Genomic DNA, 18,090 nt, shown 5'->3' on the forward strand with positions numbered 1-18,090 from the left:
TATATAAGCTTTATGAACACCGATGAGATCCTTAAAAAAATATAAAAATAATCTTTGATTTTATTAAGCAGTATTCGCACGATCGTACACGAGCACAACGGTCTTGTAAGAACGAGACAAGTAAGGTCGTTAATCTTATTATGTCACTCTATCCTATAGCTTGAAATGATAGCTGATCGGGACGTGTAGACGCGGCTCGCGGTTATAATAATTGGCTGTTTGCGTTTTTATTTTTAAAAAGTATAAAACACTACAGTAATAAGTTATTACTGTAGTGTTTTTTACTTCCCGTCCGCTAGAGCAGGACAGCGATAGTTTGATTTTTTTTATTAGAGTTTGACAATAACGAAGAACTTCGCGTTTTTTTTTTCTACAATAAGGTGAACATTTCCGAGCATATTGGAGAAAAATAAATAAAGGGGATAGACAAACGAGTATACGACTTATGAACATGTGATACTACCAACATATTTAAAACAGACCCAAAGTTAAAATTCCATTTCAGTAATCGATAAGAAAGTTTACGATTATTAAATATAGAGATAGAAGCGATATGTACATTTAATAAAACTAATATTCAAAATATTCAAATTTCATCACCTTGTTTCACCAAGTCATGTGTCCCTATCTTATATTTAATAACTAATCATTCCTTATTTTTAATAATAGTTATCTATTCATATCAATAAAGGCAAGTGATAAAGAATATGCATGCATGCATACATGTACATATGTATGCATGTGCTTCTTAATTGCTAAGTCCATCTTTTGTACCATATATTATGCAAAATAAAGATATTTGATATTTATTTTTTGAATGACCATGGTTATTACTTTGACACGTAATGGGTATGTTCGAATTTTGAACAATCGCCAATTGATTTGGGCGTGCGTCGTCGCGCCAATTATCATGTCTGTGGCTGATTGAAATGCGTTTCTAATACTTTGAACTAATTAATAGCACAACACCTTATTTACTTACACTCGTATATTTATATAGGTATGATCTATAACCTGGTACCCGGACACGATCATTTCTATAAAACTATTTTGGAAGGGAGGGTAGAGCGGGGTAGGGTAGAAACAAACGCAGTTATTTGAGCCGAGTGAAAGAAAAACAAAGGTATCTAAAAGTCAAAGAGTGGGCACAAGACTTGGAAGATTCTTCAAAATAACTATAAGTTGATGATGATGAACTTGGTACCTTGTGAAAAAGTTACAACCCCTAAATTTAATGCTGTAACGTGGGGAATATCTTGAGAAAAGCGTTTGCAATTGTCATAGTGACAAAGAAAACGGACGCAATAGAAAGTGGATGATTTGAGTCGTTACTATTACTAACGACTCAAATCATCCACTTTCTATGAGCACGAAAGGATTTACCTACCTATCTACTTCCAAGTTTTTGTCTTCTATTTCAGAATAGTACTGATATCTATTAATTAGAAATTCAACGTGTTATCTATCTATAGGTACCTACCGACAAAAATCAAATTTTCAGTTTTATATTAATCATAACATGTCCTTCTTGAATTGACATTAGCCGGTAAATCAAAATCAAATTCAATTTGTGTAAATTAGGATGTCCCTACAATTCCGTATGTTGACACAAATAAAAATCAATTCTATCAAGTGTCATTCGTTCGAAATGTATTCGTTTAAATATTTTTGTCCGGAAACTACATATTAGGAAGGCGTTTATTGACTCATATATTTTAAGTGCTTCGGTGATGATTAAATATCCTGTAGTCTCACTGGGATTACAAACTACGGTTATGAATACCTTGCGAATTGTTCATAAGTATCAGACAACATTCTTTATAACATGAAGTAAAGCTAAATGGTTCAAGAAAATCAAAGCCTTATTATTTGTAATCAGTCCAGTCCATAAATAATTTTAAAAGCACTATTTTTGTTTTAATTTGCATACTTAAAAGAATAAAGCAATGTAAAATATTGTAGCTAAAACAATATGAAAGCGACCGAAACGAGCAAACAAACTACTACTATATCTAAACAAATCAATAGCAATTATTTCTCTCGCAATACCTCTTGAAACTTTATTTAATATTGATTGGCGTTTCATAGACAACTTAATCGAAATTATTTCGAAATCCAATTCAATTGAAATTTTCGTAATTCGAACGTTGAACGGGCAATATTTCTACGCCAATCTGAGTTAGCGCGAAATCCGATGTACAAACATGCAAATCAAAGGCTCGGTCGCGCCGCGGTACTCTTGAGCCGCCGAGTAGCAAGTGATAAATAAAACGTAATTGAGAGACGGAAACAGCCAATGAGTAAATCTCGTCCGTCAATTTATTTAAATTATTTATTAGTGGCCGGCTATAGACACCCGCCGTGATCGCTTTCAGTGCCGTTCACAGAGCCCCGGACGCGACCAGTGACTCCCGACCCGTAATCGCGATTATCGATATCGATACTTTTACCATACCGTACGGCACGGTAGTATACCTACATACATACTAATATTGTAATAAGCGATAAAATCCTAAACCAACAAGACATCGTCGATAAGAATCATAAAAAAATCGTCAGTTTTTCATTACTCGTCCATGTAAAGTTCTAAACTAAACAATAAAATCACGATATAAAGAAATTCAATAAACGCACCTATGTTAATCTAGTTCTAGAGCAAACGTTAAACAACAATAACAGTAATTTATCGATAAAATGATATCGATGAACGCGCCGCGCTAAGTACTTGAATTAGTTAATTTGTGCATACACGACACAATGGACGAGGAAATAATATACTCATACATACTTACAGCTACCGGGAGTGTAATTGGCGTAATTGGACGAATCTGGACGCACTTAATAATGCCCAATTGTCGTGATTCAAATGGCAATTCATCGTTTGTGAAAGAAATGATTCATTACTTTTAAATCAAAAAGTTTGATGTCGTGTTCGTTAGGATGAGAGAAAAGTTTTCGTTCACTTACACAGATTTGTAACTTACCTTGAGTTGAACTTCCATGATTCACGCCGTATAGTTCAGCTTTGGCTTTATGTACTTTTGTTTCCTGTTTTTACTAAGTTTAACGACAAAGTTAAAGTTAAGTACACAATTTTTTATAGACTATTAATTGAAGGATGTTCTTTACATGGCGAGGAATATAAATAATCTAGTAGCCTTTTTCAACTTAGATACTAGCAAGAGTGGCTATGCTCCTGCGCCGCTGCCAAGTAATCCGTATTTCGAAACTCGTCATTCAGCATATTATGATATGACTCTTGTATCATCGAAGAGTAATCATTAAATTGTCTGCCAGATTAGAAGTCGCTGGCCCAATATTACAGGGTTCAATGTTACATTTTCAAGATAGTTGAAATTATGTCACTGACAATGTTCAAATTTCAGTTCGATAAAAGTGAAACATAGAACCCTGTAATATGCGACCTGTGCTGTGCGATGCAGCAGCAGATACCCTCCATCCAGATAACGATGGACACAATGGAGATCTGCGCCCTAACCCATGTGAACTTGTCAATGAAGGCCGGTATGTCTTCTTCTCGTCTGAGTCCAGCTAATACTTGAACAGCTTAGGTAACGTATGTAAGCTACCCATAGTCAGTGATTTTAATGGAGGCCAGTAGGAATTAGGAATGCCGCCAGAGTAATACGTACCCATTAATGTCGGTGATAGACCAGAAGTGCCGGAGTACGGCCTTGGCCAGCAGATACCAGATTTGCGTCCAGATCCACGTGGACTTGTCAATGGAGGCCGACAGGAACGCCTTTGTGTCGTCATCTGGATCCAGCTGCTTGAACTTCTGCTGGAGCTCTGGACTGAGGAGGCTCTTGTCCACACGATACCACTGCAATACAAATGCTTTTGTTAAGTACTGATAGGTTTAAGCTTTGTTTTTGCAGGAAAATGGGAGGTAGTTGCACAATAGCATAACTAAATTTTTAATACAGGAGGCCTGACATATACATCTCTTTACCCTCTGCAGGTAAGCACCATTGGTCAGTCGGTCGTGGTCTCCTGTTGAAGCCTCGTAGAACATCAAAAGGTATACATTGATGTCGTATCGCATACAAAATGATGATGTACGCAGCATATGGGGTTAGAATTTCGCGCTTTTACATGAATTCAATGTGTTATCTATGTTGCTGCATTACTGCTAAAACTTGTCGCGTAGTATGGCTTTTATTGATGGAAGAATTGGTTTAGCTTAACTGTCTGATTTAATAATCTGGTTTAATAAGCGTGCGGGAATGAAACATTCGACATATAGGTTTCGACTACTATTTCTACTTCTTCTTCTTCAATATAAAATTTGGTTTGTTCCGACAACAAATTCAAATAACAGTATATATCTAGGTGGTCATTGTCTGGAGCTATTAGATTAGTAATAGCGGTAAACGGACACTTAAGAGATTCAAATAGAACATTACTCAGATATTAGTAATGACATGATTGAACATTGCGAACATAATCATGCCGTTACTGGACCATTCATAGTTTCTACATTAAGCACAAGCGATTGTGCTCCGAACTACAAATCGATGTTTAACAACCCGAGCTCTTAATGAAAGTGTATAAAAAGAGTAATTCGAGTGCAAATAAGAGAGTGGAGTATGAAAGGAGCGTGTAGCTCGTCACCCGTTGTGTGTTTAAGTCAGCCGCCGCGGCCCTACAAAGGGCCGCTGTTAATTTCACGCTGCCTCAAATTAACATTTCTTTACGCCACAGAATAATAACAAATTAAAAAAACTTCTCGCCTCTACATGCCGTAATGACTGAGCGAGCGGGACGCCGCGAACTCATCAGCCCAGCTTAATTAATGCCCGATCTGTCTTTATATTAAAAATCGAAAGACGGGTGTGTGATGAAAAAGATAATTATCTAAAACCGGTAGTCGAAACAATCGTCACGGCGCGTCGGCGGCGGCTGGTAGCAGCCATTCAATTTTTATTATGACTTTGATACGATACGAGGGGTCGTAAATAATACCCAAATGTTCAAAGTATTGTCCCGTATATGATAGGACTAACTTTAGTTCAACAACAACATATGTATTGCAATATTGTGCGTTTTCTCTCAATCAAGATTTTAAATTCTCATTTAAGATTTTAAATAATCAATCTACAGCTATTTTTTACTTGTGTTATTGCAAAATTAGTGACATGGCCTTTATTTACACCACATTTTTATTGAAATGTTCAGGTACAATAGTACAGCACCATGGCATCGAATCGAATCGAATTAGAAAATCGAGTAACCACTAACATATCGAATGTTTAAGACATCTATGAATAAATCAATTTCGAGATCAACTTCACCCATCCAAAGATCTACCTAAACAAACAAAAACATCACTACACCATTATTGTAAACACTGTAAATTACGATCTAACGCTAGCAAGAAATAAATATTTAATACTCCAATCGACTCCTGATGGCGAATCCAGTCGGTGATTATGCAATGTACAGTCTTTACATTCAAAATACTGAGTCTACTTCAGGACTATGGGATTCACTAGAGGGCTTTATTCTAGAATAAAAAATAACTTACCTTCTTATATTGATATTAGATTTGAATTGCTTAAAATTTAAATGTGTGTGAGCGTGACACAGTTGTTCACTTCGCCTTGATATAAAGCCTACCAATTAAAAAAAAGTTATTTCAAACTCTTCTCTTCAATTTTGAAAACCGACCAAAAATATAGCAGCTCTTTGTCGAGTAAAACCTATTTAAAACCCATCGCAGATTTATCAAAAATATTTAACAGAATACAACAAAAGAATGGTCAAATCAAAATGGAGAGAAAAGAAAACATTGATCGTGTGCTTAAAGTAACAAATAATAGTTACTCATCGTAAAAGTATCTATAAGTATCGTTTCTTTAAAAAAAACACCCATTTTTTACTGTGCACAAACGCAAAGCGTTACTAATTTTCAGGAAAGTAAAACTTACTAGAATGACCCCGTTATTCATGAAACTTAGCAAACCACTGTGAAATCTTGTTAGACTTAACAAGCGTTTAAGAATATCGCAATTCGTCAGCAACAATTTTACAGAAAATAAAAGAAGTCAAGTAAAGAAGGAAAGTAAAACGTGGTAGCTACAACTGAATCAACCCCATATTATCAGACTGAACTGAATTGGTATTAGATATGGATTAGATAAAGAGAGCAGAATGCAGGCCAAGGCGAAGGCGAATTATCCAGACGGAATACAAATTGTGGAAAATTTCGAATGCTGAACGTTGATGATATTCTGAAGTGTAAGGATCGTTGGTGTCACTTGTTTTTCGATTGTTATCAATAACTAAAACATAAATTTACATACTTTGTGTTGCTGGTGAATTGAAAAGAAGATTAGGCATTGATTTTCTAGAAGCAAACGTTTTATTACGATTTGGGTTAGCTACTCTCTAATAAACATGTGTGAGGTTGCCTCAAAATACGATGCGACTTAACTACTCGTACATATATCTAAATCACACTGCACGTGTGAACCTGGGGACTTGAAGTCGGAGCAGACTGGCATTGTAACGCCATCGAGTTATATGGCAGTGAAACTGGAGAGACCGCCGAAATCATAGAACATGTGTTCAGTTTTACATCTGCCGATCTTTAGGCAACGTTCTCCAATTCTTGCCGCCATTTCTCAAGTCTGCTCTGTACTGCGAGTCCGTCTTTACCCACAAGCACAATGTCATCGGCGAAAAGCATCGCCCACGACACCATGGCTCCTAATAATAAAGTCTTCATCACATTTTGAATGTTAAATGTTTATGGTCTGCAGATATTGTACGGTAAACTGTAGTAAAAATGTTTGTATAAAATGTTTTTTATAAATAAGCTAACACAAAAGTTCTTAAGTGTATTCTACATTATTTGGTGTCTCATATGGGAGCCAATATTGATGATGATTTTGGTGTTCTGAGCTATAAACTTCACACTGCATTTTACCAGTATATACCTATCTCTTATCTACGATTACGGATAGTAGGTATTAAGCTACACGTCAAATTATGTTAGAGATGATGCATCGGACGAGAGGATATCAATGTATCTGTGAATAAGTAAAAAAGCAATAAGAGTGGGTAAATATATAATGTTGTAGTTTACGCATCTAAATTCATAGCGCATAAATAAAAAAATCTCGAATCACACCAGTAAAACAACTGTTAACCGTAACGGGATTAACAGGCGTGATATGAAAACGTTATTTTTATTCATAAATCTTACAATAAACGGCCTTGACATACATGAATTTTTGATTGACCGATTTTCGATGATTTACGTATATATTACTAAATTATATAAAAAAAGTCAAAATACCTATTGGCTATGCGCGATGCTCGTGGAAGGGAAATACAAAGGATTCTAATGCATGGTGTGGAAAAATATGACGATATATTTATTTTATACGACGATATTTGATGACAGTTGTTAACTCTCACAAACATAATGTGCCCCACAGCCACCAGGGCGGCGCTGTAGTCGTGCACAGAACGAATAATTAAGCAGACAACGAGAAGGCGCTGTGCTTAATAGGGAATGTTCGCGTTGGAGGTTCTGCCATCTTGTAGGCTACATCGGAAGCATAAACTTCACATTTCCGCCTCGCGCCAAATATCTGACGGCTCCTGAGCTGCCCCCTATAGTTCATGCACGTTCCCTATATTACGCAATAAATGACACCGATTTATTACAAGAACACTGTGTACCTAATAAACAAAATTAGGTATTTTAAAACGAAAATTAATTATAATAATATACCTACATAAATGTAATTATAGCATTAGAGACTTAAATTATATTAAATATGAAAACGACAAAACAATAAATGCTTTCAAGATATTTGTTCATTAATGTTATGAAATATTAGTAAATTTAATATTACGTCGATATCGCCAACAATCATCGTATAAACCAAATAGCATATGGCAGGTGGCATGCCTGTATATTCACCCTGATTCTCAACAATAAACAAAACGAATGTTCCTTTGGATTTTGATAAAACATTCACAGTCAACATAAACATGAACTATTTGTATATTTGCTTCCGCCTTGGTGTTTGTGAACAAAATGACTTTTTATGAGACACGCTTCTTAATATTCGATTTCAGCACGAGTAGACTAAGATTTGAATAAATAAAAATTACCTCCTTGGCTCGTTTCAGATCTACCTGCTAAGGAAGACAGATCGATAATGATTTATTCAATCACAAGGTTTCGAGGCCGAGCCATGACTATAGATACATACTTTGTTTTCGAGTTTATCTGGGTTACTATTATTGGCGATGTGGTCCATGGATAATTTATACCTATTGATAAAAACAGGAAAGACGTTTGAAAACTAATATTGTACGAGTATCGCGTTTAGCCTACATATTTCATACAACACTCATGAAATTGATAAATTTTTTAAATTTATTTTAATATATTAATAGATTTTTGGGACGAATAAGCAATAACATGCTTATTTTATTTGTAATAAATAGTAATACAATATTATTTTAAACTTCTATTTAGATGTGAAGCACTAAAAGGTTGCATAGTTAGTAAAGTAACATACCTAGAAAAGAAAACAAACATCCTTGAGTTTTGTAAACACATAAGTTTTTAAATAATTGAGAAAGCAGGCGACTAGACAACTTCGCGATGCAAGACAGTGTTAGCTCCCCTGAGACCGTCTGAGCTGTTTTGGTCAATGCTAGTTGGTAGGTACTAGGTCGCCAATCCCCGAGCGAATTGCATACATCGCCTTGGCAAATATATTTAGAAATGTGCCAATCTTTGTTCACCCGTCCGGTGAAAGATGCCAGTAATCCAAAACTGACTCATGTTGCAGAAGAATTTAAAGGTTAAACTTAATAATCATCGTAATTGTTTATCACGGCATTCGTCGAGTCACATCGTTTTGAATACGATCATTATCCCAACTCGTTAGCGAGAAGGTCAGTGAGTGCATCCTTCGGATAGGACGAGCTCTTTGTACCGAGGACGTTAGTCCCTGGGCTAATGAATCAAATCCTTTAGTGTGGACGCATTGTCAATACGGAGCGAAATATTAACGACCGCGCGCGAGCGCACAATGCCAGATTAATTCTCGTTTAAATGTGTGAAATCGTGGATGGCTGGAGGTGTGGAGGCGATTGTGGACGATATTAATGTGAGCTGCTCTTTAAACCAACCGGTATACCTCCTATAAACATTAAGTCTTATAAAAATGCAAGACTTAATTCATGCGTCATTGTAAAATACTCATATGCCAGATTAATTAGGGGCATTTTTTCAATAAATAAATCAATCCAATAACATGGTGTCTGCTGGCCAATCTCGTAACTATTTGTAATATTATATTTTGGGTAAATGACCAAAGAAACTATGAAGAAAATAAACTACTTTTTAAGACGAATATATCTCCTTTACGACATGACATAAGTAATAATAATATTTAACATTTACATTTCCAAAAAATAAATTGTAAATAGATAATTAATAAATAGCACAATTATGGTCTATATCTATATGTATAAGTACCTATAGTAAATCTGTTGCCGATTACTGTACAAGGTATTTTCTAGTTGAATATTGTAAAAACACGGATCTACAGCTTTCGATGTATCTGCATATAAAATGAATGGTGAGATGCAAAAGGCTGCCGCGTTTGCAGCACGGTTTTATACTTGTTGGACCCGTGTACCTACTCTTTGAGACCTGAATAGACCTTAAGAAATAGCAGTCCGTAATTAATTATGACTTCAATTCCTTTGCGACAGTTGCTCTTTAATGAAAACACGGTCATTCATTTGAAGGCAATAAACATGAAATTGTATAGTTGGTTCAGGGGTTTAGGCCCATGTCTACAGATTCCCAATTCTACAGATTCTCTAATCTACGGATTCCCAATTTAACAGATAACCAATTATACAGATTCTCTAATCTACGGATTCCCAATTTAACAGATAACCAATTATACAGGTTCCCAATTCTACATATTCTTAATTCCCCAGTTTCTCATCTCTACAGTATCCTAATTCCTAACTGCACAGATTCTTTATTTATTATCTATTACAACCAGAGCCGCTTTCTTCGTAGTCAGATGCAAAATTTTGCTCAAATTATTAAACTCTACAGAATAGCATCCTTCAAAATTACCAAATTTGGTTTATTTTTGTGTTACAGCAATGAGCTAAAGCTAATTATAAAGCTATTTATTGAAATTCGAATAGGCGGTTCTGCCTGTGGACAATAAAATTGTAGTTTACAGCAAACGTAACAAGTGCGAATTTTTAAACTTATTATTTAATCAACCAACGAGACCTACTCTTAATAAAAACCAAACATTGAACCAAACATCTGTGGAATTGGGAATCTGTAGGACTGGAAATCTGTTTGGCTGGGAATCTGTAGAATTGGGAGTTTGTGGAAATGGGAGTCTGTATAATTACGAATATATAGAATTGAAATTTTGTAGAATTTCAATTATGTAGAATTGAGAATCTGTAGATTCGTGAATGCGTAGAATTAAGATTCTGTAAAATTCAAATTATGTAGAATTGAGAATCTGTAAAATTGAAAATCTGTAAAATTAAAATAAATAAAATTTGCTTTTACCAATAAAGATCTGTATTCTGTATTATGTAGAGATAGAAATCTGTAGAACTGGGTCTAAACCCGTAGGTAGGCACCAACTGAAAAATCGTGACTCGGTTATTCAGCCAAATCATATCAAAATATGAATAGATTTTACACGGAGTCACGCGGTTTTATTTGTTTAGCTACATTAATACTTTAATGTTATATTTTTATATTTTCAAATGTATGCATGTATTAACGAGAAATACCTATACTTAATGCGTATCCTGTATCTTTGAATGTGCAAGCTTATACATAATTATACTTACTGTGCAAAGTTTATATTTGTATCTATTTAGGGTTTCGTAGCCAAATGGCAAAAAACGGAACCCTTATGGATTCTTCATGTCTGTCTGTCTGTCTGTCTGTCCGTATGTCACAGCCACTTTTTTCCGAAACTATAAATCTTCGAGCAACACCGGCTTCCGACACATCGGAAGGGAGGGGCCCAAGCGATATCTCACCGTACAAATCTTTCTGCCATTTTTCGCGGGGGGAAAGGTGCACACAGTCGCACTTCTCACACACTTACATACAAAATCCAATCTGTAATGACGACACAAATACATAGAAAATGACACACGTCAAAGACAAATCTTGCAAACCTCGATCTCTTTTTGTGTACGGACGAGTGACAAGTGTCACAACACGCACACTAACACATTTTCGTTGAAGTATGTTATTGTATTCTGAGAGATGAGAAGTCGGATTTGTCGCTCGACCGATCCGCAATTTGTACTGAGCGAGCAAAATCGATAAATCCAACAATTACATGAGACTAAAATATAATAATTGTGTTTGAATGTAATTAAACGTATGATATGTAAAAAAAAATATTACATGTGAAATGTAACACTTTCTTTTTGTAAATTTGATGTCCCCGACCTCTTTTTATAACAAAAAACCGAGCAAACAGGCATTTTTGTGCAGCAGTGTTCACGCGCGCGTCTGGACTCGGTCTAGTGAAAAATCCAAGTGCAACTAGTTTTATTATCCGCGCTAGATTAGATTGACGCGCTAATCTTGTACCTCGGCAGAGGGGAAATAGTGCGAATGCCGCCTCCCTTCCGTGTTGCTCGAAGCTATAAATACTATACTGTTGAAACTTGGTAAGTAGATGTATTCTGTGAACCGCATTAAGATTTTCACACATAAATAGAAAAAAAAAACAATAAATTTTGAGGGTTCCCCATACTTACAACTGAAACTAAAAATGTTTTTTTCATCAAATCCATACGTGTGGGGTATCTATGGATAGGTCTTCAAAAATGATATTGAGGTTTCTATAATATCATTTTTTTCTAAACTGAATAGTTTGCGCGAGAGACACTTCCAAAGTGGTAAAATGTGTCCCCCCCCCCCCCTGTAACTTCTAAAATAAGAGAATGATAAAACTAAAAAATATATATATGATGTACATTATCATGCAAACTTCCACCGAAAATTGGTTTGAACGAGATCTAGTAAGTAGTTTTTTTTAATACGTCATAAATCGTAAACCGCAATTTTATTATGTTTACTTGCTGCTACGGAACCCTTCATGGGCGAGTCCGACTCGCACTTGGCCGCTTTTTTTAAGCATATAAATTCATCAATCACGTCATGACATGACATATTTACTGCAATTTCTTTAAAAAAATAAGTTAAACCTAGGAAAACAGCATATAAAAGCTATGTTCTCACTAAGTGGCCCGGGGATCCCGGTGGATTTGCCGTAAGCGGCTCGGGAGCTTGTTTGCCGGGCGCTCCATTAAAATGGGATCAGCCCCTATGCAGATCTCTGGACGCTAGAACGGAACGCGAGATGCATTTAGTGATGTTCCAAAGAATACTTACCTACCTACATATTTCTACTCTGGATATAGAGAAAATATTGATAACAATAAGGCAAGAAGTAAAATTTCTAAAGCGGCGATGTAGGTAAATAACCGATAATTTGGTGAGTATTAGGAGTGTTACTTTTAGGTCACGTTACGTTTAGGCATATTTCATTACCTGAGATTGAAGAAAGATATGAAAGTACATACATTTCTCGCTCTAAGCTCAGGATCTTGTTTGCCGGGCGCTCCATTAAAACGGGATCAGCCCCTATGTAGATATCTGGACGCTAGAGCGGAACGCAATACCAACCTACTCTGGAGGTCCAAGCGAACATTTATGTTCTAGATATGTACTCTATAGAGAAAAAAAAAACATTGAATACTATAACAATATGGAAAGAAGTTGTTATGTTACGCATTTACCAAAATTCCTAAATCTCAAAAACGCGGCCAAGTGCGACTCGGACTCGCCCATGAAGGGTTCCGTAGCAGCAAGTAACATAATAAAATTGCGGTTTACGATTTAAGACGTATTAAAAAAAACTACTTACTAGATCTCGTTCAAACCAATTTTCGGTGGAAGTTTGCATGGTAATGTACATCATATATTTTTTTAGTTTTATCATTCTCTTATTTTAGAAGTTACAGGACACACACACACACACACACACACACACACACACATTTTACCACTTTGGAAGAGTCTCTCGCGCAAACTATTCAGTTTAGAAAAAAATGATATCAGAAACCTCAATATCATTTTTGAAGACCTATCCATAGATACCCCACACGTATGGGTTTGATGAAAAAAAAAATTTTTGAGTTTCAGTTCTAAGTACGGGGAACCCCCAAAATTTATTGTTTTTTTTCTATTTTTGTGTGAAAATCTTAATGCGGTTCACAGAATACCAATCTACTTACCAAGTTTCAAAAGTATAGTTCTTATAGTTTCGGAAAAAAGTGGCTGTGACATACACGGACAGACAGACAGACAGACATGACAAATCCATAAGGGTTCTGTTTTTTGCCATTTGGCTACGGAACCCTAAAAAGGAGTAAAGTCAAAATGCCAGTATTTTTCCCCCAAAATGCATAAACTTCAAATCGACATGATGTCTATACCTACATAAGTCTAAACTTACGTTTCCTTCGAAATAAGTATCGCACTTCTTGGGCGAAAAACTCTACACCCAAGATTAAAGTAAACAAATATACTCTTGTGTAGGTATACAACCTGTCCGATTTTCAACCGACGAAAAAAAAAAACGGAGGAGGTTCTCAAGTCGACGCGTATATATATATATATATATATATATATTTTTTTTTTTATGTATGACCACGCATAACTTTTTACAGAGATGTTCGATTTTGATAATTATTTTTTTATTGGAAAGGGTATACCCCGAAGTTGGTCCCATATAAATTTGGAAAAATGTTATTTTTGGAGTCGGTGCCAGCCTCAAACAAACTTGAGCACCTTAGTGAAGCACCTGCACCGACTCCAAAAATAACAGATTGTAAATATATAAATACGCAGATTTGTGTGATTGATTTCAGAAGTATGTATATACATAGTTTATAGGTATTCACTTGCGTTATTGAAGACAAAATAATTAAGATCAAGTTCGCCATAATATAGATTTATTTTGATCTTACAAAAGCGGACAGACTATAAATGAAAATGTCATATTTATGGATATTTTAAATCCCTCTATATACCCGCGAGTCAGGAATATTCCCATGGACACCCCATCACTAGCCGCACTACTCACGGATATGTATGAGCGCGGAATATTCATTATACATACAAACACCGGGCTGCCCGGGCATTCTGAGCTCTATGTGCCTGGAATACGGATCAGAATAATGATTGATGTAGCTTCAAGAGCGAATTTAACTAACGGTTTTGGAATCCAAATTTTTCATATAAATATATAGGATGATATGATGTGACATTTTGTGCACGTAAATTGCTCACACTTTCTATAACCATTTTAAAAATGCTTTACATTCATCTATGTATTTGAATTTACTTGTAAGCACACTTTAATTTTCTTTCAACTGGTAAAAGGATTTTCGCCCAACTACTAGAACCCAACATAAGATTTGAATTCAAATCGCCTTATGCTTTCCAATTTCCCGTCATTAAAATAGTAAAGTTAATTCATAGATGGCGCGATTACTTTGGACCTACAGCAGACATTGCTATCACAGGCAACCATGGAAGCGGCCCGGGGCAAAGATATTACGATAGCATTGATAGCAAGTCTCAATTAAAACTGCTTGCGAAGACTTATTGCCGTGAAACAATTGATTTCGATTAACGCCCGACAATGCTACTACTCGATAAACCATTCCATTACATACTGCCGTTGCCTAGCGGCTGGACCTGCTTCGACTAATGAATGTCTTGGACATTGGATATTGGTTTTAATAGCTCGTGATCCTAAGCTGAACGTCGAGAGCGATACATACATGTTTACAAGCGACTACATAACAAGTGGCAGTTGCTTTATAGCTTAGGGTTTTGATTATACCTAAGTTATGACAAAGACTCACCCTTAAATATATTGAAATAGTTCGTTGTATAACTTGCATTTCAGTTGTGTAAATTTCCAGCTCATATTGATTCACCAGATATTATCTATTTCCTCTGGTCCTTTGGAAAATACTTGTGCCGGTAGGGCATGAACCGGCTGATAAGTTTCCAAGGACATTCAGGGCTTGTCATGAGAAGACCAGGATCACATGACAAAAAGTGCGTTAAGCCTCATATCGGGACGGGACCATATCCTCGTGGCAGTGGCAGACCTCTTACTACATGGAAGTCAGTTATTAAAAACCGGCCAAGTGCGAGTCGGACTCGCACACGAAGGGTATCACGGTTCGTGAAACAACCTGGTGACAGACGGACGGACGGACGGACAGCGGAGTCTTAGTAATAGGTTCCCGTTTTAGCCTTTGGGTACGGAACCCTAAAAAGGATCTCTCCAATAACAATTTAGATCCAGTGACGACCCAGAAACGAGATATCCTTCAGAGATATGAGAAGGAGGATTAGGAGAGCCGACCCCAATTAGAAATGGGACAAGGCCGGAAGAAGATGCAGAAGAAGGACATTCAGGGCTTGTTCACGGGTGGCATTAAATACGTATATAAATAATGCGCGTACATTTAGAACTCATCTCCGAGACGTGCTAACCATTTAATAGCCTAGCTCGATTATTTTGCATTTATCATAATTTTCAGTAAACAAATGTCCTATAATAACGCAATTACACTAAGATTGCCACGGTTGGCCGTACCGTCACGACGCGCCGGAGGGGCTGCGTAATTGTTTCAAACTCGTCTTTTAATTGTTCTATCGGGACGGGATTTATAGGCGACGTGATCTCGCGCAGATTCATTTCGACTATACTTTCGCACAGTCGCATAACGATTCAAATGTTCCAAATTTAAACTTTAATGTGTGTTCATAAAGTTGAGTTTGATGTGATTTGAGGTCAGTTTAGAGGATGCGATAGTTATTCGTCGATTTGCATTGCGATACTTCCGCATCAGAGCATGGGAATGTAGGCTTTTAATCAAACCCATTGGATTTGGTAATGGAATGTTTAATACCTACATATATACCTAGAAGTTTCTTTTGCGTTTCTTCACGATTGTTAATCTTTTCAGAGTAACAGTTACGTTAATGAATTTGGACTAATGCTAATTGTAATTATACCTTGCGCTTAGGGAGCAGAGCAATGAAGCTACGAAACTCTGTTTATGCCCAGTATTTAGCCCAAATTTAATAATGAGAATAGTAAGAAAAAGTTGAATTTGATACGACAATATCAGTAAGTTTTTCCTAAACATAAGTATAAATCGAATCGAAGGAAACACATCTAATACGGTTCAAAGTGAATTTATTATATCAGCAGTCATAAAAGTGCTACATTTAAAACAAAAAAGACAAAAAAAAACTTAAAACTTTTTGCTAGTTTTTATTTTGCAGCTCGAGACATAATAAAACGTTAGGTACGTTTTAAATGAAATAGCATTTCAATGCCTGTCTGTTAAATATTATCATATTTGTACAAACCCCTTATAGATCAAAAAGTTGTGTAATTTGCTGAGATTTCGTTTTTTTTCAGTAGATACTGTAATGTATATGTACCCCAGGCTCCCATGAGCCGTGGCAAAAAAGCCGGGATAACGCGAGGAAGAAGGAGGAGATACTGTAATGTATCTATGTATTACATGTCATAGCTATGAGCTATTACGCATTTCCAGTTGCCTCCCGAAGGATCACGGGGTTCGCTCCGCAACACAATGACAACGCGAGAGTTTGATTCTGGAACGAGTCAACACCCTGAATGTAGTTGACTCAATCAGAATTGATCGACTGGTTGGCCTAAGCTACGTGTGGAATTAAAACCTAGGGCAAGCTATTGATAAAGCTCGTCCGAGAAGTCAGTTCGGGATCAGGTTTGTCAAAGTTGTCAAGCCGCACGCGCCGCAGACGAGCCGTCATCCGAGGCGTGGGCACGCGCGCGCCAGATTTACGAGTGTATTTAAACTGGTTCTACATTAAGCACCAACTGGGCCGATTTGATCGTAAAATCAGCCGTTATGTCTCGAGACAATATCGTCGCTCGTTACCACCCAAGCGCTGGGCTGTTAAAATAACTCCAGGTTAACTATGGGTCAGTTCTAAGTCGATCCCACTTTCATTGAAGCCTATTATCGAAACATTCCGTCTGGTCGACAATTAAATTCCAGGAAAGATCAGTGTGATAGAGTTGTTTGCCAATGGAAAATTGTTGAAATAAGCAAACGTTCATTATGTGCGGGCGCTGGAATGGAAATTATTCAATGGCAAAAGGAGCAATTAAGTGCGCTCAGAATGGAGTGTCGATTGTCCGAACGCGTTCGGCGATCGCTCCACCCATTGTCCGCTAAAATTAACAGCGGCAAAAAGCAGCCGCTTTAACTCTCGCGGCGTCCGAAATTAGAAGTCGTTTCGGGAGTAAATTTATTTTAACGAATCGACGGTTTTTGGTTTCATCATTACATCCCATAGGATCTACCGGTTAATTGGTGGATCGAGTTTTACTCGTTTCCGTCTAAAATATCACGCAGTTCGGCCATCAAACGGGAATCGAATATGGAAGCCTTTGATTGAATTGATTGAAAAAGAAATGGAGAGGGGCGCGAGTCGGCGCGGGCCGGTCCGGGTAAATATTCCCATAGGCTTATGCAATCGCAAGCGGATCAGGTTCTCGGGCGATCCACTGAAACGTGCCCTCAGATTTAGTAACAAATATGCTAAAGCTGGAACAATGTTTATACTGGATCGCATGAGCCTTCGTTTCCTATAGGCTCGGTAACGTTTTGGAATGACATTTGGTATTTTTATAGCCTGTACACGTCTTCGAACGCGCGGGCGACACATTCCCGGCGACGCTACGTTTTTGCAGCGCAACTTTCATTAGACACCGCACGCCGTAGGGACCGAAGCGATTCCTTTTAATAAATGAGTTATGCGTTTATATCCAAGATGGCCGCCCGTTTTATCCCGCTCGGGTGTCAAGAATGTTACGATTACCCGGACCTTCCCCTTAATAGTTTAATGTAAATCGTTAAGAATGCAGA

At 36.9% G+C, this 18,090-nt stretch overlaps 1 protein-coding gene and 1 long non-coding RNA gene across 3 annotated transcripts in view; one reads left to right on the forward strand and one right to left on the reverse strand.

The window, feature by feature from the left end:
* LOC134795418 (protein-L-histidine N-pros-methyltransferase) overlaps nt 1–18,090 on the reverse strand; it is an 83,168-nt gene that overhangs the window by 45,880 nt on the left and 19,198 nt on the right. For both annotated transcript variants that reach the window (XM_063767256.1, XM_063767255.1), the window contains exon 2: nt 3,654–3,844. In XM_063767256.1, the coding sequence (XP_063623326.1) occupies nt 3,654–3,844 (191 nt within the window). The remainder of the gene's footprint in view (nt 1–3,653; nt 3,845–18,090) is intronic.
* On the forward strand, nt 11,043–12,122 carry LOC134795774 (uncharacterized). The gene is made up of 2 exons (XR_010144852.1): nt 11,043–11,845; nt 11,955–12,122. It is a non-coding gene; the product is annotated as an uncharacterized LOC134795774 (long non-coding RNA).

Source organism: Cydia splendana, chromosome 12 (genome assembly GCF_910591565.1).
Source record: "Cydia splendana chromosome 12, ilCydSple1.2, whole genome shotgun sequence".
NCBI classification, from domain to species: Eukaryota; Metazoa; Arthropoda; class Insecta; order Lepidoptera; family Tortricidae; genus Cydia; species Cydia splendana.